This window comes from Aedes albopictus, chromosome 1, assembly GCF_035046485.1.
Source record: "Aedes albopictus strain Foshan chromosome 1, AalbF5, whole genome shotgun sequence".
In the NCBI taxonomy this organism is placed as follows: domain Eukaryota; kingdom Metazoa; phylum Arthropoda; class Insecta; order Diptera; family Culicidae; genus Aedes; species Aedes albopictus.
Genome location: NC_085136.1, coordinates 335,848,492 through 335,864,635, shown reverse-complemented (window position 1 = coordinate 335,864,635; position 16,144 = coordinate 335,848,492). Strand labels below are relative to the sequence as shown.

Genomic DNA, 16,144 nt, shown 5'->3' with positions numbered 1-16,144 from the left:
TCGGAATACGGAGGCTGCATGATTGGATTGGACGAAGGAAATTGAAGGTACGTTCTGGTGAAGGTCGTGTGGAGGTCGAACACTACTTCGGCCGGGTGCTCTCCGACAGACTAGCTCTGGATAGTCCATCACGGCAACATGCTGGCGCTTAGCCAGTTTCCCGAGTGGTCCTCGCCACTCCCTTTGTCCTCGGAAGGCGGGCAAGGTCAACCCCGCCCGCGCCCAACTGCTTTGCAGACATCAAGAACTGATGCCCACGTGCAACCCGATCTGACCTGCTGAAGGCAAGGGTATCACTACCCTTCAGGCCCTATCAGCTGCATCAGAAGGTTGCTGACAGCAGGGTCTCCACCTGCCCCGACCCTTGCCGGGGACCCCTTTCCAACCGCGGGCTCGGATCCAACCCAGTAGACCGACGCCACAACAGCACCGCTACCGGGACTTCCTCTCCGCGGCCACATAATCACTGTAAGGGTCGATCTCGACCGCAGGGCACCGGTATGACCTACGAAGCCGACTCCGAACCCCTGGACCACCTCTTGTACTGCATCTGGACTAGCCATTCTCAGAACGCGCCACCTCCTCTGTAGCTCCCAGACGATATGGGTGATAGTCGTTGAAACGGCGTTCCAGCTAGCCCCATCCCTACACATCCTCTGGACCAAATTGTCCGGAGTTGTGTCCTCCCCGCATGTGGCAAGCATGCGGTCACGCATTGTGCGAAAACGCGGGCGCATGAACAAAACGTATTCCGCCGTTTCTTCTAAACCATTGCACACTGGGCATTCGGGAGAATCCGCATGCCCGAAACGGTGTGGATACTGTCGGAAGCAACCATGACCTATAAAGACCTGTGTCAGGTGGAATGTAACTTCCCCATGGCGCCTATTAATCCAACTATCTACCCTCGGTATCAGCCATGGGTCCACCAAAGATCACTCGAGCTATACGATAATTATTTGAAATGTGTCCCATCAGGACCTCAAACAGGAATGTTCTTTTATGCAAATAAAAAACGAAATCGCACATGCTGCAAACATTTATTTACCACCCTCATGGACCACATCTTCCTTTGGTTTACTGCTGCTCTCGATCCAATCCGTTGAACACGGCGGCCATTTGTTCCAGCAGCAACGGATTGGCCGGCACATGCGGCTGCGATAGCCTGGTATTTTGCCGCTTCGTTTTCAGCAGCCCCTTTATGTCGTGGTCTTCCCAGATGTGCCTGGAGAGTAGTTTCATCTCGAGATAAAATGCACCACATCTGCACCAGTAATGGCCATTGATCTTTTCCGCTTCGCTGGCTTGCCGGATCATCTCCGATCGGGCGTCTGTCGGTTTCCTTTTTGGTTTTTGTTTAGGTTTGGTGCAAGTCCGTCGGGAGCGTTTCATGCGCATCGATAACGGCTCATCATCCGAAAGGTAGCTGTCGTCCTCTGGTGTAGTCACACCCAGCTGGTTCAGGGTGACCTCTTCACCTTCTATGGAGCCTTCGAATAGTCCGATTGCTCCCAACATCTTCACATCTTGGACCGGCTCCCGGTCCGGTAAAATTGCATCTTCCTCCAAGGGCTCCGGGTGAGGTAAAGCCGTTTCGTTGGAAAGCTCACCAACCAGCTCCCTCAGAAAATGATCGTTTTTGTGGAACCATTCTCGACTCCGATGGATGTACGTTACCCGCTCGATACATGTTTGACATATCATCTGCGGATACGAATCGTTGTTGGGCAAGAGCTGGAACAAATGTCGATTTCATTATCCTTATCCTGATGCAAGACATCTCCACCCAATTACCTCGATCCCGATCGATTGCCTAATAAATTCCACAATGTCCTCTTTGGCAAACAGCGATGCATGTGTACCCTGCTCATCTGTTTCTAGACAGAGCCGGCATACTTTTCCCAAATCGTCCACCACCAGCACCGGTGGATTGAACCGGTCTTCTGTGCTTCTTTGGGCAACTGATGACTTCCTGTCGTCCTTTGGTGATTCCTCGACTAGCATTATCTTTGGTAGATTTTTATCCGGCACTGCGTCGGATTTCAGTGGCTTTTTGCAATCTGGAAATAATCGAATTTTGTTACAATTAATTCTATTGGTTCGATCATCCATAACTCACCGGAGGAAAAATCGTACTGCTGCGGGGAGAAGTGGCTGCTACAGACATACATCTCCCCAAAACTGGAATCAGCCTCGAGCATCAGCAGATTGCACCACTCGGCCAGTCTTGCTGGGTCGCCAATGGGGAACGGATGAAATAAGGTTAGCCTCCCACCGGAATCAACCTGGTCTGCAGGCACACCTCCTGGACAATCGAACACACAACAAGCAGCAGAGATCATAATTACAGTAACTGAGTTTTTCCTTATTTTCTTTGGTAAATTTTCATAGAAGTTTAAAAAATTAGAGAATCAATATTTTTTATCAACACTTTTTTTTTTTTCTCTCCCTTTTTGGCACAGACCTACTGGTCCATATCGTATCAACACTTTGTTTACAAAACCACGATTAGAACTGTCATTGATTAAAGGGCGTTACGTAATGGGAACGTTACTTCACATGCGTTACTTCTACAGAAGTCTCGTGTGACTTTTGAAAAGAAATGCGGCTGAATCGAGATGTGTCGTGCAGGTCGTGCACGGAAAAAATAATTTTGACGATAGTCGCGCCAAGGGAAGATTCAAATCAGTAACAAATTTTGAAAACGACGTACAGTGCCGATTCGTTCGTTGGAGGCTTGTTAGATGGGCTGTCTCGATGGTTGAATGTTCACTGGTTGGGGCAAAACCCATCTAAAAAGCACTGTCAATGTCAAAATCGATGTCAAAACGAGTTTGACGTCTGACCGCCGTCACCCCAGTCAACCAGTGATCGTATATTGTGTCGCCAGCACTAAATTGAAGTTCGGAAGTCTGGACTTCCGACTTTCGAACTTACTTCCTAAGTTTTTTGACATTTGGGTTTGACAGTTGAACCTTAATGATAATTGTGTTTACTGACAAGAGTGATAGGTAAATTAATGAAAACTTGGTGATTTTTGGATTCGAAATTACTGAAATTTGGATTACTTGCAGTGACATTGTGAAACTTGTGTGATACCAATGGCCAATATAATTATTCAAACAATCCGTCATCAACATGCCTCGCCAAATACTGTTTATCATGCGCTATATGAGTACTATTTTTTGGGAATTCCCAAGAAGGAGCTTGCCCGAATCTATGGAAAATCGGAATCTACTATCGGTTACTGGATCACCATATACGAAGAAAACGGAGTCTATAAACGGAAACAGCGAAAGCTGGTGTACAAGAAATTCAGTGCTACAATGAGAGAATGGCTTGTGGATCTTTATCGCCGCGAACCTGTTCTGTTTCTTGATGAGGTCAGACAGAAATTCTATAAACGGTTTTTCATAGCCATCAGCGTGTCTTCTATTTGTTTAATTTTACACGGATCAGGAATGACATGGAAGTGTATTGAGCGAAGGGCCATGCAGATCCGAGACGATGAAATCACAAGGTTTGTTCGCGAACTGTTGTCAGTTCCCTGGGATCGTAGCAATCTCGTGTTTTTGGATGAGGTCAGCTTCGACAATCGCGATATGTTACGCAGAAAGGGGTATGGCATAGTGGGACAAAAGATTCTATATCGCGGCGAGTTTTGTAGAAAACCAAGAGTGTCGTTTTTATGCTTTCTTGGAGTAGGAGGAATGCTGGACAGCTTCTGGACGGATGGTATTTTCAATCGAAGAAACTTCTTTGAGTGCTGTCGGAAATTCGCGTTGACAAATAGGGAAGTTCAGAAATACCCAGGGTTCTATTCTGTCTGGATACTAGATGGGGCGCGAATTCATTGTGATATGAACATCATACGGTATCTGAGATCAATCGGTATTATTCCAATCTTCTTGCCACCATATTGCCCTTTTTTCAACCCCACTGAAATAGTTTTCGGCCTGGTCAAACGAGATTTAAAGAAGCAACACGTTGAAGGATCTCCCATTTTACGTTTGTGAGACCATTGCTCGTTTCAGAATGTATCGATGCTCAAAAATTTTCGGTCACTGTGGATACTTACCCGGTGGTACATTTTTGCCAGAGACGAGGGGGTCGACAGTAATCAATTTGCTTCAGTTACGGCGCGATAAGCCGTCATTTTGTTTGATTTTCTGAATTATTCATAATTGTTTTCATTATACTGAACATCGGTTCGATTTTATCGGATTTTTCTCATTTTCTGCCATTTTCCAAGTTAAAATCGATTTTATGCTATTTATTTTCAGCAAAATGGTAAAAATGGAACATATCTGAAAAATCGAATAAAATGAAAAAAATCGTTTGAAAATCGGCGCTGAAAACGGCTAACATCTCTTAAAATGTTACGACGTCGCGACGCCACGTCGAAAATTTTGACAAATCTTCCAGGTAAACAATCAGCAGCGTCGACCGAGGCGTCGGCCATCAGCTGGTCGCTCAGCAGTAAGAATTGCTGGAATCAGCGATTGCAACAATGGATTACCTCGGAAATATGGGAAATGTTATTATTGAGAAGATGTATTTGCAATATAATATCATACTGAGCATAAAAATAGTGAGTAGACTATGTAAACAACAGTCACATTTGTGAACAGCTGTTGTTTATAAACAAGCTCCAACCTCGGCTCCAACCGGAAGAACAAGGAGAACAAAACAAAATTGAGAAAATTTGACATTTTTGTTCAGGGATGTGCATCGATTTTGTTCGATTTTATGTGGATAAGCCAACATTATAATCGATTTTATCGGATATTTCGGATATGGTTGATTTTGATCGATTTTCTGTTAATTTCTTCAGTTTTGTTGAAATTATGAAAATAATGTGATTTTTTGTAGGTTTTGGCTTAAAATCAAGGATATCGGGAAGAGTCGTCCCCCTCGATCAAAACGGTGTATCTATCAGTAAAGTTGTAAACATCAAAATAGTTAGATACGTCGTTTCGAAAAATATGCTTAGTTAAACAAATTAAGCAATAAATCATCAAACAGTGATGTGGATTCTTCAATTTGCTTTATGAATCATGCATGCAGCAGTAAACCCGGATTTGCTTACATTCTCGAGTTACGTCGGATTGAAAAGTTATGCTTGAAGTGTTCCATCCGACTTCCCTACGGTGGTCCCGTCCTGGCTTCCGTCCATAGCTTTCATTTAAAACGAACAAAATGTTTATTACGGCAGCAGACACCGATTACGATTTTGGTAGATGCAGAAATGTTTGTTTTTGTTTTGATTGATCAGCTACAGTGTTGCTAGAATTCGATTTCTGATGAAATCATAACTTCGGAAGTGAGCAAAGTTGCCAGTTTGTCAGCGACCTGCCAACAATTTTTGTCTAAATGCACAATATTGCTAATTTAGAGAAAACTTTCCATTTTACGGTAGAATTAAAAGCTACCGTAGCTGTCAGACTACTGATTTTCTCTTAGGTATCATCGATCAACCCATGCGACGTCTTGGATACGACGCCGATGATCGTTGTTTGTTGTTGTTTTTCAGAGCATTTCACCTTGTAAGCATGCTTTGATTTGGCGTTCAGTTTCAATGATCGGATGATTTTCATGGCTGCGGTAGAACTTTGACAGCTGCGGTAGAACTCGGCGGCTACCGCAGAGTGGATTTTTTTCTAAAAATCCGCAATACTTGAATTTATATATTAAATTTTGACCATTTGAATCCCCTTTGTGCGTTGATGGTCACCGTGTACAGCAAATGTCACTTGCAATCATTGAAATGATGGATGATGACGCTAAACCAAAACAACAAGCCAAATTTCAAAACGATCCCAGTCGCTTGTTGTGAGGAAATCTCGGAATCTCTTCCAGTAGTTCTGAAATACGTGATTGCTAGGTACCCAACGATGGTCAAACGATGTGCAGCTATATTTTGTGGAAAAGAAATAGACCGTCACGATGAGCATTACCCATTTCCAACCGGATCCTCCAGTCAAACGTTCCGGCTTCGGATATGGCGCCAGCGACTGCTCGTTCACAGGGCAGGACCGAACCAGTTCGCTTGCGGCCGGCACTTCTCCGAGGCCCAGTTTGAGGCACGAAATGGTAAGGAACTGTGGGGGGAATTGGTCGCTGATCTCGAGTAACAGAACAACGGTATAAATATTCGATTCGCAGGAAGCCCGAGAGAGATGAGACTAGACGCCGTTCCAGATAGGAACATCGTTCGGAGAACCATCGATCCGGAAGACCCGCTGGATGCCGTCTGTCGGTTGTGCTTGGAACGCATCAAAAGTGACTGCCACCTGATTCATCCCGTTTGGCCGGCCCCGGAGGTGCCCAGCGCGAAGGACATCGAGGAGGTGTTCGGCGTGGTGGTATGTTCCCTAATCCGGGATACTTTTCTATGCCATGTCGTTGTGGATCGTTTTACTTGAATTTGAATTCGGTATTATTTCCCAGGTCCCGAAAAACGATTCCATGCCCCGCCTGATATGCCTAACATGTGTGACGAAAGTAAACTACGTAATGCGCATCCGGAATCAGTATAGGAAAAACGATGCCATTTTCACCAAGAAATGGACCCCAAAAAAGGAAACCGTTAAATCTCCCGCCAAAACCAGAAGCGAGAACGATCGTCGAAGTGCCGAGCAGGATTCCATTACTATAATACCTCACAGTAGTCTCCAGGGCCAGATGAAGTCACACCCTTCAACGTCGGAAGCACTGTTGACAGAAAGTCCCACTCCAGGACAGTCTCTCGCGGAGGTCGCTCCCGTTAATCACACTCCCAAGATAGCCGCCGTGGCCAGCTATGGAAAGAATCCGGTAGCCGCTTCCTCCAGCAGTATTGATCCCGCTAGTGAGCGGGTGCTGAGCAATGCCTACGGCGAGCTTGTCTACATCCAGAAGGGAAACACCTACCAGCGGTTCCAGATTATCAGCAGCAACCAGATCGGGTTGAGCTGCGAACGCGAAGAAGTGGTCCATACTTCGACGGATTGCCGGGTGCTGCCGTCGGATCCGGGTGACGAGGTGGAAATACTCTACACGGATGGGAATACAGAGATCCCTGCGGACGCCAAGCTGGTGAAGCTGGAGTTTGAACCGGCGTTGGACTTTGGCAATCTGCAAGCGGACGACACGCACCTGCTCGTAGAGGAATTGGAAGAACTGCCGGAGAAGAGACCCAGAATCGATAAACCGTTCCGGTATGATCAGGTCAAGGACGAACCGGGCGAGGACTGATAGATGTATGAAATTGAATTAGATATATTACGTCAAATTGTATGAATTGTATTAACATACGAAGTTGTTAATTAGTGAACAATTCCCATAGTTTAATTATTGAAGTCAGTTTGTCTTCTTCGAGAGCAATAATGGGAAAGCATGTTTGAAAACGCATAAACCTGTTTCAATTTATCTAGTCTTATACAAAGAATGGCGAAATTCAGAAGGTTCTGGCTGGATCTCGAAACCGTCAGAGGGCTCACCTGTGGGACGATTCTGTGATCTCAAGGTAGTGTGTTGGAGAAAACAACTACAGTATTGTTCCGACTTTATCACGCCCTTTTCAAAAATGTTTTGAAATATTCTTCAAAATCTATACGCATTTTCACTATTTTTAACGTTGCAAAACACGCCTTCAACATTCATCTTCAAGAAGAGGGGAAACACTTGTCCTCAAATATAACATCAAATCAATGGAAATGGAGGGCGTGATAAAATCTAACATTACCACAACCATGCACAGACAAAGCACGTTTCTTCTTCTTCTTTATGGCTCGACGTTCACATTATTGGAATTTGGCCTGCCTCTCTTCGACTTATAAATTGAAGGGCTTTCTTTACCTGCCATTGCATGAATTTTTAAATTGTGTAGCATGGCAAGTACAATGATACACTATGCCCAGGAAGTCGAGAAAATTTTCCCGACCGGAACGGGAATCGAATCCGCTGTCTCCGGATTGGCGACCCATAACCTCAACCATAAGGCTAACTGGTGACCCCAAACACAAAGCACGTTTCTTTTGACCGAATCGAACAAACTACTGTTCGCGTTCGGTCACCGAAAAGCTACTTTTAGTACAGATTTCTGACGCCTCGTTTTCCAACGATGTCTTTAGATTCGACCTGTTCCCGAACATAGTGGTGCATAATGTCGATGTGCTTGCTACGTGCTGTGAGTTCACGCTCCGCCAAGTTGATAGCGCTTTTGTTGTCACAACGGATCACCAAAGCATCGTATCGTCCTATGAAGATCGAACAGGAAATCTTTGCACCTTCCATGGCCTTTTAGCACCACAGCCACGCAATTACGACAAACCACCGTTTTCAAGACCGCACTGAAACTTATTCTTCAGTCACCAAAGCCACTTTTCCAAAATTATTTATAATTTACGAGTTACGTATTCAATTTTAGGTAATTTGATTTATTAATCTAATTTAACACAAACGCGTTTACAAATTAATTCATTATTCTAAGTTAGAATTTCTAACAATCGACCATGTGCGTCCTGTTCGCACGGTTCGCACGAGAAAATTTTCACTTCTACCGAAAAAAAAATCAAATTTGAACCCGTTTACTGCTATGCGGTTTGCTTCGTTGCCACGGCAACCTGCTCACGTGGTCGCGACGGTTGGGTCCACGTCGGGCGTCGCCAGTGCCCGAACAAAAATGTTGGTGTTGCGTTTAGTGTTCGCACCACGGGTAGAGTCTCGTGTCCCCGGCTCTTGTGTACGTAATACCCCGGACAGACATGTGATACGAGTGTGATTTCTGTACAACGGTACGCAGTGTCAAGAAAATTCTAACAAGACTGACTTGAACTGAGAGAATTTTCAGTATGGCACTCATTTCAAGCGCAATTGTACAGTGATTCTTGTATCACATGTGTGTCATAAGTATAAGCTTCTCGTGCTTCGTACCACTCAGGTACCGCAGTCGTATCTGCTTGGTCGCCGTCCAGGGCGCTGGAACAGTATTACTGCAACTGCTATCCAAACTTATCGCATGTCCGATCTTGAACACTGCACAACAAATTGCATAGTCCCCTGACTGGTTCTCGGAATGGAACATCTTTCATCTTTTTTTCTTTTTCGTTTGCAGGAAACATTTCCTTTGTGAGCCGTTGGTTCACACCGAGGGGAGCAGGAGCAGTATGACAGCCGGTCAAGTTGAACCCGAATAGAAATTGTAATGTAGAAAACATCAGCATACATCTATAAAACCTTAACATTTGATGTATGTCGTTGTTCTCCTAATGTACTTAGACTTCAATGTAACATTTAAGTACACAGTAATACATAAGATTTACATGTAACATTGAAATCAAAGTTCATTGTGATGTTGAATTTAACATCAAATAACATCCAAAGACAAAATCTTTTAATGTTACATCATAATCAAATGTTTTATTGATTTCAACTGTTGCTCGCTTGATACATCAGAGTACATCTAACGACAGATAAATGTAATGTAACATTAAAATCAAACATCATATTGATGTCATGTATTGCTCACTTAAAACATCAGAATACATATAACGGCACTAGAATGAAACGTTACATTAAAATTAAATGTCATATTGTTGTTAAGTGTTGCTCACTTGAAACATCAGAATACATCTAACGACAGATGATTGTAATGTTACATTAGAATCGAATATCATATTATGCTTTTGGTCGAAATACAAAGTGATCGAACGTGCGAAAATTGATTTTTAACCTTTAGAAATGTCGCAACTCAATTTGGATTAGTGCATATTGTTGCTCTGAATTAGCTTAATGATGCGCAACAGAAAAAATAGATTCAAATTTACTTCGCAGCTGCAACTTCGCATGTGCTTCTTGCGACGACTTCGATTTGGTGGTGCGACGATAATATTGATGTCGAGTGTTGCTCACTTGAAACATCAGAAAACATGTAACGACACCAGAATAAAACGTTACATTAGAATTAAACTTCATATTGATGTCAAGTGTTCTTCACTTGAAATCTTGGAACATCAGCATACATCTAGCGACATATGAAAATAATGTTGCATTAGAATCAAACATCACATTGATGCCTCAATCAATCATCAGAATGGATCGAGCTAAGCTCACTAATTTGACGTTTGAGCGGTGCCGTGTTTACAGAAAATGAACTTGGTTCCTTACCCACCTAATAACACGACGCCGTTCAAAAGTCATTTTCAGGGAAGCGATGTTGTATGTGCAATTTTACTCAGCAAAAATAAATGTATTGCGCGTTTTGCCGTAGATTATCGCGCAAAAAATGTTTGCGTCCAATAAATTTTATTTAATGTCCAAAATCGTATGTACTTAGATCGTCGCCAGTACATCATGTCATGTTTGTGTCTTTTACAATAAGTACGAAAATTAGCTAAAGATTGAACGCGCAGAAAGACACCAAAACGATTAAATGCAACCGCGCATATCTTAGTGTTTTCGCACAACTTTGCGCGATAACTTTTCTTGCAATGCATAATATTAATCTGGCCAACTTTGTTGTTGTCAGCTCAGTCGGTGAGCAAGTGAAGCAAGCAGCCATCTTCAAAATAGTTTGCAGGCGAAAGAAGTTTCTTATTTTTGCATTCTAAAGGCAAGTTTTATTGCGTTATAATATTTTTATCATTAAACTAATTAAACAGCTCTTATTCACAGATGCGGGAAACCCAAAGGATGTTCCGAAGCTTTCATATGGCCCGGTAGCTTCGAATCATGTCACTGCAGCGACCGCAGCATCAGTGAGTTCTCCCAACAATTCAGTGCAATCCGGTCATAACCTAAATAGTCCTGTTCAACGACGCAGGTTGAACTTGCTCGAAGTTGCTGCATCTTGCTCTCACCCATTTGTCATCAAACGGGTAAGAGCGGGATGCAGCAACTTCGAGCAAGTTCAACCTACGTCGTTGAACAGGACTAATATAATTTTTGTTTGTTTCAGCTCCTGAGCAGTGCGAACCAAAGATGCAGAACCGGGGGATTTTAGCTGCAGGTGACGAATCGCGGATAGTTCAAGAGGTCTTCCTCTGTTTGATAAACGAACCACGGAGTGTGGCGTTTCGTATTGAACCCACGAAATGTACTTCCCGCAGCTTCCTAAAGAATCTAGTTCCAAAAACGCCGATCCGGTTTAATTCGAACTTGGTGCCCCAGTCAACGTATGTACTTTCCCCGGATCCCAATTATTTGCCAGGAGAAGGTGTCCCCGTGCTCGAAGTCACCATCGCCGGCTGTGAACCGGTCACCCAGACCGTTATGGCTACAAGAGTAATCCCGGCACATTACATGGCTTGCTGATGCCATGACAGAGGTGTCATCCGAAGGTCGCCAACGCCGCAATTAACATCAAGGCTATAATCGGAATCCAGTTTGTCGATAGGTGACCAGTTTGTTTCAAGGTTGGTATTAATTGGCAAACCCCCGCCGTGATGTGTTGTAAGGTCAACCATGTACTACATACGTATCCAACATTGTCCAAAAAGGGTATAATCGGCTGAGTTCATATGAATCTCAAGCATGCCCATTTCGTACATCAATGAAGACATGGGGGAAATTGAATTGCGCGAGTCTCGTTAGGTTGTCGGTAAGAATGGCTACTTATTTTGGATTTGAAAATGAGCATATTGAGAAATTCCTGGCCAAGTTCGCAGGGGTTGACAGTACATATTAAAGTGAATGAGTTTCATTTTGATCATTGTAATGTAGTGTTCTTTAGTGAAACATATCACCCTTTTAACACTTTAATGCGCCTCCAACGGTTCATCACGAACCGGCTGCTGCAGATGGAGTATGGCTGATCATATGCATCAGACATGTTCGATAAATACGGAGGAACCGCCGGGGCTCCGTAGAGTCTATTCCCAAGCAATAGTTCGGAGTCGGTTGGATTTGGGAAGGTTGTAATGATCGTCACAAATCCTAATAAAAGTATTATAGGATTTGTGACTTTTTTTAATCTTTCACGGCCAGCTGACTTGGAAGTGTTGTTTGGGCTTTCTCTCCCACGTTTCTCGGTTGATTTTGATTAGTAATTTGTTAATGTCATAGTCGCTTTTTCGAATTTTGACTATGTTGGTCATATTTTCTTTGAATAAAGCAATTAAAATCAACCGACGAATTAATAGTGGGAAGGAGATTTGCAGCACTTAATTGTGCTGATAGATTCGAAGCTAACGCGCGAACACTTAAACGCATTGTTGACGTCAATGCGTTCGACGTGACATTTTAGCAAAAAACTGACCGCTTTTTATTAACTGAACAACGTTACTTATGTATGACTAGGTTGACATTTCTAGGCTACGCTTGAGAAAATGACATGGCTTATCTAGGTAGGACCGATAGGACAATTGAACTAATTTGAATATGTTTTAAAGTTTTTCTAGGGATGAATACATAATAGTTGATCCGTGCATGGCTAGGCTGCAACGCCGTGTATTGCTAGGGTCTAGGAGCAAAAGAGTTTGGTGTAAAGGTTCATCAGTTTTGAAACTAATGTTGACGTCAATGAGCTTGAACAATTTAAACAAAAATTACTGCTTTTTTCAAATGACGCATAAGCATATTCTGTTATTCTGTTATAATCAACGCACCCCCGGGCCGTGGCCAATCTGCGTTGAATCGCTGGGCGATACGTCTACCAGTAGACTTGTATATGCCCTATGCTAAACCGATTAGCATAGCAAGTCCTTTCCACTGATGAGTAGGCTCGAATGTCCCGCTCCTCCCTATAACCCTTAGGGGGAAATAAGAAGTTTTCAGTTTCAAGTTTTGCATAGATCATGACACTCAACTCTTTCTACCATAATGCTTTGAAAATTCTGAAATATCAGAAAACTAATATGATGGAAATAATTGAGATAAAAGTTTTATACAAAATTTAAAGATCGATTATTTAAAGGTGAATTGAAGAAATGTAAAGTACGGCAGGAAAATATTCCGCGCCGACACGAAAGCCATGAACAAGCAAACACATGAATATTCTATTTGTTTTTCATGGGTAATTTCGTCATTTTTTGAATTTTTTATTGCCTTTTCTATATTTTTTTTTTGTGAATTTTCTAATTTATTATGGAAAAATCCAATTTATTTATGGAAAATTCGAAGTTATTTGGTGGGAAAAATGGCTTTTTTTATTGCAACAGTTGATTTATTCATTGCACTTTTGGAGTTTTTAATTGCTCAAAAATCAATTATTTATGGAAACTTTTGATTTATTTATTTGTTTATGGAACTTTTGTTATTTATTACCGCTTACACCCCTGTTTCTTCACTGGGACTTTTCGAATTATTTATGGGAAATTTTGTATTTATTATGGAACGTTTAATTGTCTGCCATTTTTTATTTCAAATGGCATTTATTGTGATAAAATGATTTGCGGGGGGAGGGACACTTGTTTTGCCAAGCCGAAAAACCGCAAAAAAAGCCGAAAAAACCCGGTAAAACCCGCAAAACTTTTGCGGGTTGTAGCGACTTTTTTGGGCTTTTTTCAGCTTTTTTGAGGTTTTTTGGCTTGGCAAAACTAGTTTCGCTGCCCCTGATGAGTTGTAATAAAAGTTTCAACGTCGTTGACTGATAAAAACCGTGGTCGTACTTGTTTTATAAGTTTGTGTTCAACCATGTCGTTGAATATTCAAAAATTAGGCGCCAAAAACTGCGAAAAGTGATCAAACGGTAAACGAAAAAAATACCGAACGATCAGTAATCTGCGATCTGTCATAAAACATCAAAACTACCTAACGGTTCGGTGATTTTTATGACCATTTACCGAAGCAATTTATTTTCCCGTTCCTTTCCTCTTGTTGAGAGCTTGAAAACAGAAAATCATACATTTCAGTTTGAATTTATTTTAGGTATATGAAAGTTTGTATTTTTTAGGGTTGTTTGAATAGTTAAAGTCCGGTCGTCCGTTTGTTGTGGGAGTGCAATGTTGTCATGGAAGTAGAGCATTTCGATGAAAATGCATGTGTATTAAGTGAATGTTGACAGATTTCTTGCTGTGTTAGTGTGAAATTTAGCGATTTGCTGTATCGTGGAAGCCTTCGCTGGAAGAAAATGTCATGCAACTCAGCGAGGCAACGAAAATTTTCAGTGATAAAAGAAATATTGTTTCGGGAGGATTCAGGTAGGTTTATTATATAATACAGGAACTATGGTAAGGTGCCTGGTGAGGTGTATAACCATTGCAAGCGTATCACGAATAGCTTATTCAATGAAATATGTTGATATAGTTTTCCTTTCCAGATTTTCGGCCACCCAGTTCTGCAGCGGTCAATATGGAGAAACAAATAGACGAATTATGCAGTCAGCTGTCTCAACACAAAAAAAATATTGTGTGCGCCTCAACGTTCACCAAACGTATCCTTTGGAGTATACCTCCTATGATCGTAGAGCTATCTACATCAAGATCTTTCGTAGGTGTCCAAAACTAACCATTGTATTGATGAGAAGTTGTTATTAACTATTCGAATTTCTTTTGTTATCCAATAGAATGTGTAAAATGCTACAAATTTGATCAAGCACGCCGTAAAATTCGTCACCCATGATTTGGCGCCTACATCAGTGGTCTAACGACTCTTCGCGTTCTCGGCACTAGTTCCAATATGTCGCTTAAAGAGTTGCCACATATGATGTTAGGTAAGCCGAGGTCAGTTAACTGACTGATGGGGCACGGGAGCTATTGCTATGATCAAAATGTATACATTACTAAGACATTCTAGACGGACTATCGAAAGGAAAACGAGTATTTTCAGAATATAACTTCAATCTATCATGTCGGAAGTTAGGTAATGTGCTATGTAGTTAGAGGTGTAGACAATAGGTATATTGATGAGAAGTTTTTGTTAACTATTCGAATTTCTCTTGTTATCCAATAGAATGTGTAAAATGCTACAAATTTGATCAAGCACGCCGTAAAATTCGTCACCCATGATTTGGCGCCTACATCAGTGGTCTAACGACTCTTCGCGTTCTCGGCACTAGTTCCAATATGTCGCTTAAAGAGTTGCCACATATGATGTTAGGTAAGCTGAGGTCAGTTAACTGACTGATGGGGCACGGGAGCTATTGCTATGATCAAAATGTATACATTACTAAGACATTCTAGACGGACTATCGAAAGGAAAACGAGTATTTAAGATTATAACTTCAATCTATCAATATCTATCAATCGCACTATAACTGTGGTATTTGGAGTAATCTAGAAACATCATAAAACGTTCAAATATTGTTTTTTTTTTGCAAATATGAGTATCAATCTTGCTATCAAATGGTTATGTACATCAAAAACGTAGGAAAACGTCTAAATCTAATGTTTTCACATCAACATACATCAGAAATACGTTTGAATCTAATCTATTTGCACATCATAAAACATCTAAAAACGTTTTAAATTAATGTCTGAATTTACGTCAACATACATCAGGAAACGTCTGAATCTAATGTTTTTTACATCAACATACATCAGAAATACGTTTGAATCTAATGTATTTGCACATCATAAAACATCTAAAAACGTCTAAAACAAATATCCGAATTGACGTCAACACACATCAGGAAACGTCTAAATCTAATGTTTTTAACATCAACACACATCAGAAATACGTTTGAATCTAATGTATTTGCACACCATAAAACATCTGAAAACATCTAAATCTGATGTCTTAATTTACATCAATATACATCAGCAAACGTATGATTTAAATGTTTTTTACATAAAAATACATCAGAAAAACGTTTGAATTTAATGTTTTTCTACATCATAAAACATCTAAAAACGTTTTAAATTAATGTCTGAATTTACGTCAACATACATCAGGAAAAGTCTGAATCGAATGTTTTTTACATCAACATACATCAGAAATACGTTTGCATCTAACGTATTTGCACACCATAAAACATCTGAAAACATCTAAATCTGATGTCTTAATTTACATTAATATAAATACATCAGCAAACGTATGATTCTAATGTTTTTTTACATCTACCTACATAAAAAAAACGTTTGAATCTAATGTTTTTGCACATCATTAAACATCTGAAAACGTTCTAATCTATTGTTATTCTACATCAACATACAAAAGAAAAACGTTTGAGTTTTATGTTTTTTGCACATCAAAAAACATTTGAAAACGTCAGATTTTGATGTTT

At 41.3% G+C, this 16,144-nt stretch overlaps 3 protein-coding genes across 3 annotated transcripts; 2 read left to right on the top strand and 1 right to left on the bottom strand.

Annotated features, from left to right (window-relative positions):
• Positions 1–1,026: 1,026 nt before the first annotated feature.
• LOC109417027 (uncharacterized) lies at positions 1,027–2,345 on the bottom strand. The gene is made up of 3 exons (XM_019691153.4): positions 2,120–2,345; positions 1,795–2,060; positions 1,027–1,734 (listed from the first exon to the last, which is right to left on the bottom strand). Exons 1-3 carry the CDS (start codon positions 2,340–2,342, stop codon positions 1,078–1,080), a joined length of 1,146 nt encoding a protein of 381 aa, XP_019546698.3. The 5' UTR covers positions 2,343–2,345; the 3' UTR covers positions 1,027–1,077.
• A 537-nt stretch (positions 2,346–2,882) lies between these two features.
• Positions 2,883–4,028, top strand: LOC134287913 (uncharacterized). The gene has a single exon (XM_062851132.1). The coding sequence runs from the start codon at positions 3,102–3,104 to the stop codon at positions 4,014–4,016; it is 915 nt and encodes a 304-aa protein (XP_062707116.1). The 5' UTR covers positions 2,883–3,101; the 3' UTR covers positions 4,017–4,028.
• A 1,745-nt stretch (positions 4,029–5,773) lies between these two features.
• On the top strand, positions 5,774–7,287 carry LOC109417029 (uncharacterized). The gene is made up of 3 exons (XM_062851127.1): positions 5,774–6,093; positions 6,166–6,365; positions 6,451–7,287. Exons 1-3 carry the CDS (start codon positions 5,775–5,777, stop codon positions 7,234–7,236), a joined length of 1,305 nt encoding a protein of 434 aa, XP_062707111.1. The 5' UTR covers position 5,774; the 3' UTR covers positions 7,237–7,287.
• Positions 7,288–16,144: the final 8,857 nt, after the last annotated feature.

What these genes read in the sequence shown, in the direction of transcription:
- LOC109417027 (XM_019691153.4), bottom strand. Translation starts at nt 2,342, where the DNA reads ATGATCTCTGCTGCTTGTTGTGTGTTCGATTGTCCAGGAGGTGTGCCT. An exon ending in GCAGTACGATTTTTCCTCCG is followed by an intron (nt 2,061 to 2,119) that starts GTGAGTTATGGA and finishes GATTATTTCCAG; the next exon opens with ATTGCAAAAAGCCACTGAAA. An exon ending in GGCAATCGATCGGGATCGAG is followed by an intron (nt 1,735 to 1,794) that starts GTAATTGGGTGG and finishes CATTTGTTCCAG; the next exon opens with CTCTTGCCCAACAACGATTC.
- LOC134287913 (XM_062851132.1), top strand. Translation starts at nt 3,102, where the DNA reads ATGGCCAATATAATTATTCAAACAATCCGTCATCAACATGCCTCGCCA.
- LOC109417029 (XM_062851127.1), top strand. Translation starts at nt 5,775, where the DNA reads ATGATGACGCTAAACCAAAACAACAAGCCAAATTTCAAAACGATCCCA. An exon ending in CCAGTTTGAGGCACGAAATG is followed by an intron (nt 6,094 to 6,165) that starts GTAAGGAACTGT and finishes TTCGATTCGCAG; the next exon opens with GAAGCCCGAGAGAGATGAGA. An exon ending in AGGAGGTGTTCGGCGTGGTG is followed by an intron (nt 6,366 to 6,450) that starts GTATGTTCCCTA and finishes ATTATTTCCCAG; the next exon opens with GTCCCGAAAAACGATTCCAT.